Source organism: Artemia sp. Qi Xiang Cuo, chromosome 4, assembly GCF_049724085.1.
Source record: "Artemia sp. Qi Xiang Cuo chromosome 4, ASM4972408v1, whole genome shotgun sequence".
Taxonomy (NCBI): Eukaryota; Metazoa; Arthropoda; class Branchiopoda; order Anostraca; family Artemiidae; genus Artemia; species Artemia sp. Qi Xiang Cuo.
Window position 1 is genome coordinate 34,780,175 of NC_142797.1, and position 17,865 is coordinate 34,798,039.

Genomic DNA, 17,865 nt, shown 5'->3' on the forward strand with positions numbered 1-17,865 from the left:
TGGGAGAAGGGAACTGTGTAAAAAATGCAAGACCGGGTGGATTATATGAGAATGTGGACATTCGGGGAAACTTTGGCTTTGGGTATGAAGTTGAAACTTTCATGACATGTTAAGGGGGGTGTTGAAATTAATTGATGGGGGGCACCTCCCTCCCATGTTCTTTTTAGTTGCCTCCCTTCAAAAGTATTTGATCAAAATTTTGAAAGCTTGGAGAGGTATGCCAAACACAATAAAACGCACTGTGTGCGTGCTGGTTGACAAAAAGGCGGATCATCAGTACATAAGGATTGTCTAATGGTTTTTAGTTGAAAATTTCAGGGGATGATGGGGGGGATGTTGGATAGCTATTGAGGGCAACCATCCCCCCTTCCCTTCCTTGCCCTTTTTAGATGCTCCCTTCTGTCATCACTGATGAAAAGCGATTATTTTTCAAAACACTCAAAAAGGTCTAGTAACTATGCCTCTGGGGATGCAATGCCCTCAGAATAAGTATTGTAAATCGTGCAATTTTGCTTTTATTACATAAAGGATTTTTCATTAGGAAAAAGGGGATATTTGATTCTAGGTGTGTTTGAAAAAGCTAAGGGTATTAAGGTGAAACTTCGGGGAATATTGAGGGGCATTTTAAACTAAATACGAAAAGTGTATCTGTAATATCACAAGAACAGTTGAGGCTATTAAGTTTAAATTTTATGTTGAGGAGGATGTTAAAAAGTGGTCGGAGGGCAACAAATTGTCCCTCCCATTCTCGTTTAGCTGCCCTCCCTCCAAAGAGGGCTAGGCATTTTCCCCTGGAAAATCCCCCCCCCCATATTCAACCGGGATTATTTTGAATGTTCATTAGAAGGGAAATTGAAATTTCTACTCACCTCTTTAAGTCCTACCTATGGACAGGTAAGTTCTACTTTTCTGTTCGAAAATGCTGCGTTTATTAAGGTCAAATTTTGAGGAATGCTGAGGGGTGTGTTTATCTAAATAAAAAAATACTATGCGCAACCAGTTTTTTAAAAAGACGTATCTATAATATCTCGTGAACGGCTGAGGGTATTAAGATTAAACTTTCAAGAAATGTTGGGGGGGGGTCAAATAACTATGCTTCCAGGGATGTCAAAAGCCCCCTAGGACAAGTATTATATGATATAGCAGTCACTCGTTGTTTGCATATAAGGCTGATCATTAGGAAAACGGGACGTATTTGATACTCAGTGTCCAAAATGGCAAAGGGTATAAAGGTAAAACCTTCAGGAACTGTCAAAATGGATGTCAAACAAAATCAAAACACACTATACAGGAGGGCTGTCAAAAGGATACAAAATAAATATCTAAGGAATGACTAAGCGTATTAAATTGGAACTTGAAATCATAATGAGAGGGAAGTTGAAAAAGGAACGTAAGGCAGGCAGTCCCACTCCTCTACCCTTTTAGATGGTCTCACTGATACTGATAAAAATCTTAAAAGTCATTTTATTCAAAATGGTTCCAAGGTTTAACAGCTATGCCTTTGGGAATGCCATGCCCCACAGACCCTGGAGAAGGATTGTAAATTGTCCAATTTATTCATTCATTTATTCTAAGCTCAATTAGGCCATTAAAAAGTACTGCTTTAGGCATCTTACACCCCTTCCCCTGCACAAAGACCTACCAATCCTCTATAATATTACATCGCTGTATTACGAAGCGAATCACTTCAGTTAAAAAAAGCATTAAAATAAACGCCAGAAACCTTTTTGTGCAATAAGAAGGGAGTTGTTACCCTGCAGCACCCTTGTACAAATTGATATATAATACGGGAATATTTCTGGTCTTCGCAGTCATTATAAAAATAAAAGTAGCATTAAACCCCAAAATCAACAGAATTGATTCTGTATAGGAAGGTGAATGTCCTTTCCTTATTCCAACCTCCCCCTTATGGTCGTAGAAACTTCCGTGGATGCTAAATCGGTCGCAAATTGGGAGCTCTAGTCCTTTATTTTTTAAGTCAAAAATGATTAGAGACTATACAGCCCTTGTCCTAAACCTGTTTTCGAAATCAGGTCCTTTTGTTTTACCCCTTAGGACATCCGATTGACATTTTGACGCATTTTTTGTACTTTTTCTGTGGCAGCTCAATTTTCCCAGTGGGGGAATTTTCCATGGGGGTGGGGTCGCGAGGAGGAATTTTTCAGGGGTAGGGGCGCCGGATCCCCCCCCCCCCAAAAAAAAGATATCTGATCAAAATTTTGGAATAGCCATCTTGTTCAAAATAGTCGAAAAGTCAGATAACTGTACCTCCGGGGATGACGTAACCCCCACAGCCCCAGAGACAAGTGTTATAAGTTATATAAGTTGCCCGCTATTTATACATAAAGCTGGTTATTGGAAAAAGGTGGCATGTTTGATTTTGAGTCTCCAAAAAGGCTAAGAATTTTAAGGTAAAACCTTTACAAAATGCTGAGGAGGATGTTAAACAAAAATGGAAGCACAGTATATGCAGGAGGGTTGTTCAAAGGACACGACAGCAATATCTAAGGAACGGCTTATTAAGTTGAAAATTTAAAGTCTTGTTGAGAGGGATGTTGAAAAAGGAAGGGAAGGCAACCAGCTCTCCCCCCTCTCGCCCTTTTAGGTGCTCCTCTCAACACTGATAGAGATCTGAAAAAGCCATTTTTAGTTGAAATAGTCACAACATATATAGCTATACCTCTGGGAATACCATGCCCTCATGGCCCCCAGGTAAGGGATGTAAATTATGCAAATTGTCTATTTTTTACTTGTAGGTTTTATAATTGGTAAATTGGGGTATGTTTGGTCCTGTGTGTGTCCGAAAAAGCTTAGGGTATTGAGGCAAAATTTGGAAATGCTAAGCTAAATCAAAAGAAACTATCTGTATCCAATTTATCAAAAAGAAGCATCAGTAATATCTTTGGAAATGGTAACGGTATTTACTTAAAACTTTCAGAGCCACAGTACTACTGCGACTGCAACTTCGACGATTTCCAATTGCGACTATGTGCGACTGTGACTGCTACTACTTGTAACTGCTACTTGTGACTACTTTCAGGTAACGTTGAGGGGGATGTTGATCTTTGAAACTTTAATTTTGAAAAAAAACATCACTTTGATGTTGAAAAAGAACATTGATGCTGAAACGGGGAATGTTGAAAAACTTGGAACTTTGGCAATCAAAAACGAACAGAAATTAATCAAAAAAACTTTCCGAAAAAGAAGCTTTTTAATGTAAAGGAAAGAGCGATATTAAAATTGAGACCAGCAGAAATAAATCCCTATAATAATTCAAATTCACTGCCCGCTTCCCCCTCTTCTAATTGTAAAAGTCTAAAGCCTAATGCGTCATTTGGGCTTGGCTAAAAACGTACTTTTGTACTTACAGCATTGAAAATAAAAATTAAAGTGAAATAAAATCTTGAATTGCTGAGCTTTCCGCCATTAGTATCATTATATATTAAATATTCAGTTTAATTTTATTAGTTCTTTCCAAGGACTGTTCAAGATATATAGTTTTCAATAAAACGCAAATGGCGCAGTTTGCTTTAGACTTTTACAGTTCGAGGAATGGGAAGGGGTCAGCAGCAAAACTCTTGTTTGTAGTGATTTTTGTTTCTCTTTAAGTTTGATTTGAATATTTCAATTTATGTGTTATTCACTTTAAGATTTATTTATTCATTTATATTAGTACATGCTGTATAATTGTTTGTTATGATAGTTTATTTAATTTCTTATCGTTTTGAATTCGAATTATTATAAGAATTTATTTCTGCTAGTCTTACGTTTAATGTGGCTCTTTACTTTTCTTTGAAAAAACCTCTTTTCTGCAAAGTTTTTTTAATCAATTGAAAACAAGGATTATTCCTATTATTACTAATATAAAATTATCCAAATAACGCAAGTTATAAATCTATTTTTATCAGAATAACTACAAATCTTGTTTTTTTAAAAAGATACTACGGCGTTACAAGATTTTTTCAAGGGACTCATTTTGCTGTTCAGACTGCGCTAGCTAACAGCAGAGCACAGCCATTGCAACTATTTATAAGTTATTGCAATCAATTATAATAAGCTCTGTGGAACGAGGTATTATTTATCCTAATAGATAAATGCTCCAAAATTTTCTATCTGTAATCATTGATTTCAGCGTATTGGGCTTTAAAGCACAATAAGATAATAATAACGGCTATAGGTGTCAGTCAATCTTTTGATAACAGGTTTGATAATTTCAATTTCTGACTGAATGGTAAATATAACGAAAATTGACCTTGACAAGCCCTATTGAATGTGGGGTAAGTTACTTAGACTAAAAACAAATGAGGGTGAAAAGAAGTAACGAGAAAATTGATCAAGTGGATAGCCTTCCGTACTTCGATAGTATTATTAGTAAAGATGGTGGATACAGCGAAGAAGTAAAAAGTAGAGTAGCCAGTGTCCAGGGCGTTTTGTATTTCAAAAAGTTTTGAAGAATAAGAAGACGAGTCTGTGAACTAAGGTTAGAATGTTGGATGTCATAGTAATGATGATGGCCAACTATGACTCTGAAATGTGGGGGCTTTGAAACGTTGAGGGAAAAATGCTAAATGTTTCCAGAGGTATTTTCTTAGTAGTGGCGTCAATTTGGAGAGGAACGGAGGCTTATTGACCTCTAAAAATGTTGCCCCCCCCCTTAGATTTTCAAAAATAAATTTAGCATTCCCCCCCTATATATTCGTGAATTGACACCACTGTGTCTAAGTCTAGTTTTAGGTACTCTCTTCACTGATCATTCATAAAATAACAAGCTCTACAAAATTGTTTGTTTCGACCCCACTTTCTAGGGCTAGAATGAAAAAAAGTTAGACCAGGTTTTATGGATGAAGGATGACCGATTACAAAAACTCGTTCTTTTAGGATTTTCATCTGGGGTGAAGCAAAATGCCAGTCGTTCCCAAATGAAACAAGAAGAGGTAAGAAGGAAGTATCTAAAGAAAGTTAGAGACTCATAGAGGGGGTGGGATAAAGATCGAAGCATAAATATGCAATTTAAATCAGCAAATTCGTAATTTCTTAGTGTTTTCTTCATTTCAGGCATCCAGTTTCATGCCGAATGTTTTTATCATCTGGCCAATGCCGTCTAAAGCAAGACTGGGCCGGTGTAAAGAATGCCGTGTATTTTTCCCAGCATATTGGTTTCCTTTAGAAATACGGTACCAATACAAATTAACTCAATAGGTTAAAACTGTGACTCTTGGAAACGAAAACAAAATACTGCAAGTAACATTTTCTTGGCCCTATCTTTTCTTGTAATCATATTTCGAGTTATGTACTAAAACACACTTTAACTCAAAGTTTTAATAGCAGACACCTTTTGAATTCAATTTCTCATCTAGGAATATAAATTTTGAACTTAAATCGTTTCAATTATAAACTATATCTTAAAATTGCTTTCCAAACGTGCATAAAAAATAACAAAACTCAAATCCTTCCCTAGGCCTCCCCGAGGTACGAGGCTTAAACATAGGATTTATTGCTCCTGTTCATTTCGCAAGCTGTATTTGCTAGTAAATTGATTCATAAAATAATTTAGGGCCAAATGGATTTATTGAGCCAGATCACAAAGTGCAAGAGCCTCCATATATATTTTTAGAGAAAGTAATTTTTTAATTCTCCCCTTCAAATTTTACATGTCCAAAAATGCATGACATTATATTCAAATGCCTTGCTTCTTAGCTTTGGCAAATTTGGTCACACTTAAGTGTAAATGTGTCATTTGAAGCCAAGGGTGCCAATTCGGGAAAGTACAGTGGGGGCTTTGAAACGTTGAGGGCAAAATGCTAAATATTTCCAGAGGTGTTTTCTTAGCAGTGGCGTCAATTTGGAGGGGAACGGAGGCTTACTGACCTTTAAAGATTTTACCCCCATTAGATTTTGAAAAATAAATTTAGTATTCACCCCCCCCCCATATTTTCGTTAATTGACGCCACTGTCTAAGGCTAGATCATTCATAAAATAATAAGCTCTACAAAATTGTTTTGTTCAACCCCACTTTCTAGGGCTAGAAAGAAAAAAAATTAGACCGGGTTTTGTGGATGAAGGATAAAACTCGTTCTTTTAGGATTTTCATCTGAGGTGAAGCAAAATGCCAATCGTTCCCAAATGAAATAAGAAGAGGTAAGAAGGAAGGATTTAAAGGAAGTTAGAGCTTCATAGAGAGGGGGGGGGGGATAAAGAGCGAAGCCTAAATATGCAATCTAAATCAGCAAATTCTTAATTTCTTAGTATTTTATTCATTTCAGGCATCCAGTTTCATGCCGAAAGTTTTCACCATATGGCCAATGCCGTCTAAAGCAAGACCGGGCCGGTGTAAAGAATGTCATGTCTTTATCCCAGCATATTAGTTTCCTTTAGCAATACAGTACCAATACGAATTAACTCAACAGGTTAAAGCTGTGATTCTTGGAAACGGAAACAAAACACTGCAAGTAACATTTCCTTGGCCCTATCTTGTCTTGTAATGACATTTCGAGTTATGTACTAAAGCACACTTTAACTCAAGATTTTGAAAGCAGACACCTTTTGAATTCAAATTCTCATCTACGGAAATAAATTTTGGACTTTGAATTGATTTTAAATTGAAGTTATCAAGTATTTTGCAGTAGGTTGCATAGGTTGCATCAGGACATGGCTAATTGTAGACAGAGAGAAGCCAAGACAGAATTGTTTCAATTATAAATTATATCTTAAAATTGCTTTCCAAACGTGCATAAAAAATAACAAAACTCAAATCCTTCCCTAGGCCTCCCCGAGGTACGAGGCTTAAACATAGGATGTATTGCACCTGTGCATTTCGCAAGCTGTATTTGCTAGTAAATTTATTCATAAAATCATTTAGGGCTAAATCGATTTATTGAGCCAGATCACAAAGTGCAAGAACCTCCATATATATTTTTAGAGGAGGTAATTTTTTAATTTCTTCCTTAAAATTTTGCGTATCCAAAAATGCATGAAATTATATTTAAATGTAAATGTGTCATTTGAAGCCAAGGGTACCAATTCCGGTAAATGCAGAGGGGAAGCAAGGATTTTGTTCTATTCTCTGCAAAAAGATACAATTTTTTTTCAAAATTTCAAGGGTAATTTTCGCTTGAGAAAAAACAAAAGATTAATATAATGGTATTTTCCAATGTCTAGATGGGTAATTTTACCCCTTCCTGCAGGTGCGCCTGTATAGAACATGGAATCTAGAATTTCAAGAATCTAGTGATTTTTTCATTATCAGGCAACCCTCTTATAAAGTGGAAGAAAAGATTTAAATATAAATAAATTGGGATAGTAGGCTATGAAAGATTCGTTTTTGAAGCTTGAAAACCTGGCCGAAGAGACAGAAGTAAATTATACTAGTTTTCCATCTGTTTTTCTTGTTCCCTATCCAAATTTGTATTCTGAAATTAAGCTAAATTAGTAGCCTATCTTTTCAATAGGCGCACAATCCCAATTTAAACACTGACAAGACTAGCCTACTCTAGGCTAATTTAGTAGGATAATCTGTTATTTTGACTGCTGTAAAATCTTGGTAAATAGGCTAGGGTGCAGAGTTAACTTTTATTTAAATTCAAATATTGAAAAACCAGATGTTTTCCTAGATTGTAGTCAGCCAATCTCAAGTGGTCTAATCCTAGGCTAACTATCAGCCAGTCACAACTATTTAAACCTATATGCAGAATGTCCCAGGGTAAATTTTTACCTAATCATAATATTGACTTACAAATAAAGTAAACATACCATTTGATGCCTTTTTTATGCTCTTTCCAAATATAATAATCATTTTTGTCAGAAATAAATTTTATCCCCACCCCTATTTATACCAATTCAGGGTATATATTTGCAAATTAGGGGGCTGGGGGAAAATTTTTATTTCTGGTGTAAATGAGGGGTAATATTAAATGTGTAAATAGCCTATATACCCTAAATTAGTATATATAGGGATGGGGGCTAAAATTCATTTCCGACAAAAATTATTATTAGCCTATATTTGTAAAGAGCATAAAAAAATGCAGTAAATTTTTACCAAATCATATTATTGAGTTTCAAATAAAGTGAATATAGCCTACCATTTGATGCCCTTTTTTATGCTGATTACGAATATAACAATCATTTCTATCAGAAATAATTTTAGCCCCCCCCCCCTGTATATGTCAATTCAGGATATATATTTGCACATATAGGGGTGGGGGTTAGGTTAGGGGAGGGGCTGAAATTCATTTCTGATAGAAATGATTGTTATATTCATAATCAGCATAAAAAAAGGCATTGAATGGCATATTCACTTTATTCCTAACTCAATAATATGATTTGGTGAAAATTTACCAAAAAGGCATCAAGTGATATATTCACTTTATTTGTAAGTCAATAATATGATTTGGTAAAAATTTATCTGTCTCAGATTAGGAGGCTGATGTCCATGTATAGGAAAAAATACTTCTTAATCAGAATACCTGACCAAGATTGTGCACTGGCTAAGTACTGGGGGTGTTACCCCTAGGCCTACTTTAACCCCAACCCCTAATGTGCAAGTATATAGCCAGAGGTGTAGCTACAACAGTTTTATAGGGGGAGGGGGGCAAGATGAGATGCTATTCAAGTTGTGGGGAAGAAAAGTAACTATTTAACAAATATGCTACTTGGTAAATTTAAAACATTACACAATGCATTATAAACACACATTAAATAATCATAAATATAAGTGCTGGTGCTTGTCTTTTAATGTCAGCAATGAGCTGCTGCAGACAACAGTAGTATAGCATAAAAAAGCTTTATAGTGGGCAAAGGTGAATGTTGTATACACTCTGCTATATGTTGGGCATTGTTTGGCAAAGAATATCCAGAAAATCTGAACAATTCTTGATGTCATTGTGCCAGAAACCTTAAATTAACTAAAAATTGCCAGGAATTCTAATTAGAAGGAAAAATTGACTCCTAGAGTTTGAAAATTACCTTCCCCTTTGTATCTTTATAAAAAAAAAAAAATTCTATAAAAATTACAAAAACGTTTTTTTCTTTGTGTGTAAATCAGGGTATGGGATACATTTCTGGAGGGGGGTTACACTCACTAATGTTTTTATGTCTAATTCCCTTCACAAGCAAAGCTTGGTCTCCTAGTGCAGCAAACTGATAACAATAGAAAAGAGAATGGGTTGATACTGCTTATATGTGCACACAAAATTTGTAAATTGTAAGAAAAATATACAATTGTGTGTAAATTCACTTTATTCTGTTCTTAGCAAATATTTGGTTCAGCATGCTGATGCAGAGATAAATGTCCCACAATAGTATTGGTGCTGTGTAAGTCAGCACAGTATCTGGGTTGCAGTAGTACCTAGCAATCTGGGTTGCAGCAGTAACTAGCAACCTAGTAAGAGACAATCTTATCCAATACTAAAAAATACAATAGCCCTTAACTCCTGAAAATAGTGTCAGATCAAAAAACCTGACAAATAGTTGTCAGGTCAGATCATAAGTTCATTATTAGAACTGCCTGGTTCAAAACCCCTACATAGGGAATTTACCATCCCTTGGCTTGAATAATAAGGAAAATCTATTGGCTTGAAAAACAAGATAAGTTGCTTGAACTGCAATATCATAGGCAGCACAGTAGCACTGGCTAAGTAAAGAACAATATCGGCACAATGTATTATTTTTTTCTTTAGACCAGGGCACTTTGTATCAAAGGAGTTGTCACAGAAACTTCAGAAAGAGCTCATTCAATTGGAAATTGGAGTGGCTTATGCCCTTTTTAATAATTGAAAGTGATTGGAAGGCAACTAACGCCCCTTCCAAGCCCACCATTTCCCCAAACACATCCAATCAAAATTTTCAGACATCCATTTTGTTCAACGTATTTGACTTCCAGATAGATATTATGTTTTTAAGGAGGACAATCCCCCACAGCCCTCAGGGCAAGGGTTGTAAGTTATGCCCTGGGGGCATAAAAGATTTTTATAGAAAGCGTTGTTGTAGAAACTTCAAAAAGGGCCCATTTGATTGGAAATTGAAATGACTAGTGCCCTTTTTAATAGTCAAAAGTGATTGGAAGGCAACTAACACCCCTTCCACACCCACCATTTATCTAAACACATCCAACGAAAATGTTGAAATGGCCATTTTGTTCAAAGTAGTTGAAAGGTCCGGAAATTGTATCTCTGAGGATGACATTCCCCCCACAGTCCTCAGGGTAAGGGTTCTGATTCACGTCATGGGGGCATATAAGGTTTTTATTGAAGGCTTTGCCATAGAAACTTGAAAAAGGGCTCATCCAATTGGAAATTCAAAGGGCTAGTGGCCTTTTTAATAGTTGAAAGTGATTTGAGGGCAACTAACCTGCCTCTTACACCCACCTTTTCCCCAAACATATCCAATCAAAATTTTTAGATAACCATTTTGTTCAACGTATTTAAAAAATTTTGAAATAAGGTCTTTGAGGATGAAAACCCCATCATAGCCCTCGGGGCAAGGGTAGTAAGCTATGTCCAGGGGGCATATAAGGTTTTTTCTTCTTCTATTTAACAGCAGGCAGGCTTTTCAGTAAAACTATTTAGCCCTTTTCCTTTTGCTTCACTCTGTGGGCTACAGAGCTACTGGCTTGATTGCCTCATATTTATTAGATATATTCAGATATCTTTCAGCAGATCTTTCGACTCTAGGAGTTCAAATATAAGATGATAGATGTCGATTTCTATGCTCTGTGTGCAGGTATAGTTGGCTAGGCTCTTGACTGATAGTGGGATTTTGTGGTGTTTGAAGTATTTTAACAGTTTAGAAAGCAAGGTATGTTGTGCAGACGTCAGCATATTACATTCAAATAGGCAATGGTCAATTGTTTCATTATTCATATTACAATGCCTGCAAAGAGGGGACAGGGGAATTGAACCACTTGAATTAGAAATCTTATATGAGAATGCAAGGAAATTTAGTCCATTTGTTCCAGAACGAATTCTATGATAAATTTTAGAAAGATACTTATTGGGAAAGGGGGAAAGGATAGGATTAATCTTATTAAAATTAATATCTGATAGCCTCCATCGGTAAATATCTCTAATTGGGATTGGTCTCCCACTTGGCTGGTCAATATTTATAGCATTTTTTGCTATTTCATCAACCTGATGATTACCACTTATGCCAGAGTGGCTAGGAATGTACTGGAAGTAAGTGTTTATGCCACTTGAAGCAAGATTATCAATAATACTGAGACAATGATAAGTGTCAATGTCCAACTTATATTGAGGAGCTGAGGCCAGCAACTAAAGGCTTGATAAAGAGTCGGAATAGATGATAATATTATTCAATTTTTCAATCAAAGATTGGTTTTGCTTAAGGTGTTCTAATGCCATGATTATGGCATTTAACTCAGCAGACATTATAGATAAATTATTAAATAATCTCTCGCCCATTGCAATTTTCAGGTGAGGAAGGAAAACACCACTTGCAACCTTCTCATTCATTTTTGACCCATCAACAAACATTTGGAAGTGATTTTTATAGGTAATTGTATTAAGTTCTGCAAATTTTTTCTGAACAAAAGCAATGGGGGTTAAATCTTTATTACATTTTTAAAATTCAGTATTTATTATTTGAAATGACCAATTCCATTGAGTGGATTTGTGGAAAGTATGTGAAATAGACTTTGCTGTTACAGGGAACTTCTTTTGAATATTGGCATACTCATCTTCAATACCTCTATACATGGCTGGATTTCTTAACCAATTATGTAATGTGTGTGAGCTATTTGATTCAATTTTTGTAAGATGTTTTATCAAGAGAAAGCTACATCTATCTTTTATTGTTGTTAATCCACTCTCCATAAGCAGAAACTTGGTGCTTGTGGGTTTCCTAAGACCAAATATGAGACGTATTATATTATTTTGTGTTGTTTCAATTTTTTGCATCTGGGTCTTTGCACATGCACCATATACAATGAGCCCATAGTCAATATGGGGTCTTATATGTAGTTTATAAAACTGGAGTAAGGTTTTCTCCTTACAACCCCAGGGTGTGGAAAGAAGTCTTTTTAGTATATTTGCTTTTCTATAGCATTTTTTTATTGTGTTTGAAATGTGAAGGTAGAAATTAAGTTTTTGGTCAAGCATTAGACCAAGGTAATTAATATTATTATCTTCTGGAATAGTTGTTTTATTTAGAGTTAGTTTTGCATTAACATGGTTTCGCTTCCTGTGAAATTGGATTATTTTTGACTTGGTGGGTGCAATGGGTAAATCTGAATGTTGAGAGAATTTTTCAAACTGGAAAAGTGACTTTTGCAGATTTGACTGTGCTATCTGAAAGGTGTTGCCAGATGACCATAGCACCAGATCATCAGCATATTGTAGATTCGTGTGGGGTAGGTTCATGTCCCAGAGATATAGGGCAAATAGGAGGCAACTGAGGACTGCTCCCTGAGGTAGGCCTTTGGATATTGTCTTTTGGGGTGAAGAGGCTGAACCAACACAAACAATGAAACTTCGCACTTCTATGAAGGATTTAATAAAGGATACTAGCTTGGGAGGTACTCCAAGGTTTGCAAGTTTATTTAAAAGGATTTGGTGGTTCACATTGTCATATGCTCCTTCAAAATCAAGGAAAGCTGCCACTAGGATATTATTATTTGAGAAAGATTCATTTATTGCATTTGTTAGCAAAATGAAAGCATCTGTTGAGGAGTGGTATTTCCTGAATCCAGTTTGAGTGTGTGGGATCATGTTATTTTTCTCAACAAACCAGAGGAGTCTGTGATAAATCATTTTCTCCATTATTTTCCCCATCACAGGTGTAATCATTATGGGCCTATAAGACTCAGGGTTATCTTTTGGTTTATTTTTCTTTAGGATTGGTAGGAGGGACGAACATTTCCATATATTGGGGAACCTAGAGGATGCCCAAGCGTGATTATAACAATTTAGCAGTTCTTGTTTGTATGAAGGTGTGAGATTCTTTATCCATGTAGGGTGTATATTGTCATAGCTGCTGCTAGTTTTGGACCTAATATGATGTATTGCATTATTCAATTCCTGGATTGAAAATGGATTAGTTATGTACTCGGATCCTGGGCGTGGTTGGTAACTAGGGTTCATAGGAATTGTGGACAGATTGCTTTGATTGTTTGATGTTAGCTTATTAACAAAAAGAGTTGCAAATAGGTTAGCCTTTTCAATATCATTGTCATAATGGGTATTATTATGTATAAGCTCATACAGGAGTGGGTTGGGAGAAGTCTTTTCCCACAGATGTGGCTTATGACTTAATGTATAATTGGCTCACGCGTTTCTCTGGAGAGATTATTTCCAAAATTATTCCAGTATTTATATTTAGAATCTATGATAGTCTTTTTTAGATTATATTCTGCTTGTAATTTTTTTATATATGTAGTAGGTGTTGGTTTTTTTATGAGTGCTCTCTTAGCTGTCTTTTTTATTCTCCATTTATGTCCACCATGCTTTTGTCCACCATGCTTTAGGAATTTGTTTAGGGAATGTTTTCTTAGGTGTTGTCCTGGGGATAGCATGATTAGCTGTATTTATTAGTAAAGATGTCAAGGCTTCAGCATGTGTGTCAACTGTTGTGTTAGAAATGCATGAACTTTGGGTGAAACTTGTAATTTCATCAGTTAGCTTATTTTGGAAAATAGACCAATTTGCTTTAGTGTTGATATATTTGGAAGTATGAGAAAAAGTTTCAGCAGGTTCATTTAGGGAGCAAACTATAGCAAAGTGGTCTGTACACAGACTATCAATTTTATTTATGTAAATTTTGTTCAAAAAATTTAAAGATACAATTTGTAGGTCAATTGTGGAGAATTTGGCACTTTTGGGGTTAAAATATGTATTTAGGTTTGGAGGGGTAGCAACAGCTAATTCATTATTATTTGAAATCATATGCTCAATAAATTTACCAGCTTTATTTGCTGGTTTATTCCCCCACAAAAGGCTGTGGGCATTGAAATCACCACAAATAATGATGTTTTTTATCATATTAGAATTATTTATATAATTAAAGAAATCCTTGGCATCTGAAGTTTGGCCATTAGGGTTATAAAAGCTTATTATGTAGGTTTTTAAATTATTCAGCCAAACACTTATACCAATTACATCAACATCATTTTCAAAATTTGGAAAATTGATGCCACAAAATTTTATATTATTATTAACTAATAAAGCTACACCACCTCCTTTTCTCTCTGAATATCTATCCTTTCTCAGGATAGTGTATCCCAGAGACTTAATTTGTTGATTTTGGGTTAAATGAGTTTCCTGGAGGCAAGCAATATTAATGGCATTATTATTCATAAATGATATTAGTTCATTTAGCTTATTTTCTGTGAGTGATCTTACATTCCATTGGAGTATTGATAAATGTTGTGTTGTTGATTTATTCTTCATATGACTGTGTATCAATGTTCAGCTTTGTTAAAAGTAAAGCAAGATGTTTTTTTGCTTGAATGAGCATATCATATGGGATGTAGATTTTTGCCAATTCTGAAATAATTTTTATTTTCTGTAGTTGATGTATGTTCATGGCCTGAACTGCATTACAGTTTAGAATGAATAAGCATATATTTGGGGATTGCATTTTTGGTAGTGCATCCTGTTTGTTGGTTAAGGGATTGATTCCAGGTAGTGTTTCTGGTTTGTTTCTTCTTGGGAGGGAGGACCAGGCTGGCCTCATCTCACCGGAAAACAAGGCTTGCTGGCTTGGTGATTCCTTCTGATAGGGATTTGAGCTAGAGGGCTTAGAAGATGTTGTTTTATATGGGGTGCTTGATGCATTTGGGGCAATTGACTTGGGGGTTTTGGTTGGTTTCATTACAGGCTTTATTTGGTATTGTTGGGCAGCATTTGCTTCCATTGCTGCAAAGGGGTATGGGATGGCCTTCTCTGTTGATATTTGGAGTGTTAGAGCTCTTTTCTTGTATGCAGGGCATAATGATTTATTTGTAGATTCATGTGGACCTTTGCAATTGATGCATGTAGGCTGGGTGTTTTTGCAAGTTGTCAGCTCTTTAGGATGGAAAGATTTACAATTACTACACTCTTGGAGAATTTCATTGCATTTGTTTGTCGTGTGTCCCAGTTTGAAACACTTCTGACACTGAATAGGCTTAGGTTTGTATTCCTTGTGTGGTTTGATTTGCCCAAATAGGAATAATTTTTCTGGGATATCAACCCTTAGTGTGAATAAGAAGGATCTACTAGTTTTTAGGCCAGTAGAGTTAGGTTTTCCAAGTTGGGTAACATCCTCAACTGGGATTGTGTTTCCAGCCCTATCTGAGAGGCCTTCTTTTAACTCCTGAGTAGATATCTCTGGGGGAACATTGTAAACTACAATTTTTGTTGGTGATTGTTTTGGGTTCCAATTAGATGCAATAATTGGGATATTCAGAAGGGATTTAAGGTTAATTATTGTATCTGCTGATTTCTGATCTTCTACAGCTATAAGCAGAGATCCATCACGGTTAATGTTAAGAGAGAACATTGACTTAAGCAGTTTAAAAATTGCAACTCTTATGGCAGTGATCATTTTTATTTCAAAGGGGGTAGTGGGAGTAATTTTAAGGTAAATTCGTAAGTTTTTGGAGGAAGGATCTTGGGCAGGGAGAGGGGAAATGCTTTTAATTGGGGAGATTTTCTTCCTTTTTTTAGAGCTTCTAGAGAGGACCTCTTGAAACCCATTATCATCATTTATGGTTGCATTAGGACCTACAGTTATCATTGTCCTATTCTCCGAATCGGAGCCATAATTAGAACTTTCGGATACTTTGCTTGACCAGCTAGGATGGGTATCTTTCACTATGGATTTTGAAGTGGGATCTGGGGGGACGTTTTTTTTTTGGAGGACTTCTGAACATTACCTGTTGGAAAAAGCTTTAGACAAAAATATAAATCTAAAACAAGAAGGGAAAATAGATGATATCAAACCGTCTGCACTATACTATGGGAAGGATAAACACCACAGTATAGCCCTGAGGATGACTTGAGCAGGATAGGTTTGGTACAACTACTGATTAGAAGCGATAATAATCAAGAAAATATATTTCGATTTTCTTGTACGGTTGCTGTTGTTGTTGATAATAATTATAATTCACGATAATAATTCACAAGAAAATATATTCTTCTTCTTCTTCTATTTAACAGCAGGCGGGCTTTTCAGTAAAACTATTTAGCCCTTTTCCTTTTGCTTTATATTTTAATTTTCTTATCAATCCTTCTTCTTCTTCTTCTATTTAACAGCAGGCGGGCTTTTCAGTAAAACTATTTAGCCCTTTTCCTTTTGCTTCACTCTGTGGGCTACAGAGCTACTGGCTTGATTGCCTCATATTTATTAGATATATTCAGATCTTTCAGCAGATCTTTTGACTCTAGGAGTTCAAATATAAGTTGATAGATGTCGATTTCTATACTCTGTGTGCAGGTATAGTTGGCTAGGCTCTTGGCTGATAGTGGGATTTTGTGGTGTTTGAAGTATTTTAACAGTTTAGAAAGCAAGGTATGTTGTGCAGAGGTCAGCATATTACATTCAAATAGGCAATGGTCAATTGTTTCATTATTCATATTACAATGCCTGCAAAGAGGGGACAGGGGAATTGAACCACTTGAATTAGAAAGCTTATATGAGAATGCAAGGAAATTTAGTCCATTTGTTCCAGAACGAATTCTATGATAAATTTTAGAAAGATACTTATTGGGAAAGGGGGACAGGATAGGATTAATCTTATTAAAATTAATATCTGATAGCCTCCATCGGTAAATATCTCTAATTGGTATTGTTCTCCCACTCGGCTGGTCAATATTTATAGCATTTTTTGCTATTTCATCAACCTGATGATTACCACTTATGCCAGAGTGGCTAGGAATGTACTGAAAATAAGTTTTTATGCCACTTGAAGCAAGATTATCAATAATACTGAGACAATGATAAGTGTCAATGTCCAACTTATATTGAGGAGCTGAGGCCAGCAACTCAAGGCTTGATAAAGAGTCGGAATAAATGATAATATTATTCGAATTTTCAATCAAAGATTGGTTTTGCTTAAGGTGTTCTAATGCCATGATTATGGCATTTAACTCAGCAGACATTATAGATAAATTATTAAATAATCTCTCGCCCATTGCAATTTTCAGGTGAGGAAGGAAAACACCACTTGCAACCTTCTCATTCATTTTTGACCCATCAACAAATATTTGGAAGTGATTTTTATAAGTAATTGTATTAAGTTCTGCAATTTTTTTCTGAACAAAAGCAATGGGGGTTAAATCTTTATTCCATTTTGAAAATTCAGTATTTATTATGGGAAATGACCAATTCCATGGAGGGGATTGGGGGAAAGTAGGTGCAATAGACTTTGCTGGTACAGGGAACTTCTTTTGAATATTGGCATACTCATCTGCAATACCTCTATACATGGCTGGATTTCTTAACCAATTATGTAATGTGTGTGAGCTATTTGATTCAATTTTTGTAAGATGTTTTATCAAGAGAAAGCTACGTCTCTCCCTTATTGTTGTTAATCCACTCTCCATAAGCAGAAACTTGGTGCTTGTGGGTTTCCTAAGACCAAATATGAGACGTATTATATCATTTTGTGTTGTTTCAATTTTTTGCATCTGGGTCTTTGCACATGCACCATAGACAATGAGCCCATAGTCAATATGGGGTCTTATATGTGATTTATAAAACTGGAGTAAGGTTTTCTCTATACAACCCCAGGGTGTGGAAAGAAGTCTTTTTAGTATATTTGCTTTTCTATAGCATTTTTTTTATTGTGTTTGAAATGTGGAGGTGGAAATTAAGTTTTTGGTCAAGCATGAGACCTAGGTAATTAATATAATTATCTTCTGGAATAGTTGTTTT

At 35.6% G+C, this 17,865-nt stretch overlaps 1 protein-coding gene across 2 annotated transcripts in view; it reads left to right on the forward strand.

Annotated features, from left to right (window-relative positions):
* Positions 1–7,275: 7,275 nt before the first annotated feature.
* Spt20 (transcription factor Spt20 homolog) overlaps positions 7,276–17,865 on the forward strand; it is a 70,384-nt gene continuing 59,794 nt past the window's right edge. For both annotated transcript variants that reach the window (XM_089087509.1, XM_089087510.1), the window contains exon 1: positions 7,276–7,354. In XM_089087509.1, the coding sequence (XP_088943635.1) occupies positions 7,307–7,354 (48 nt within the window). In that variant the 5' untranslated portion in view covers positions 7,276–7,306. The remainder of the gene's footprint in view (positions 7,355–17,865) is intronic.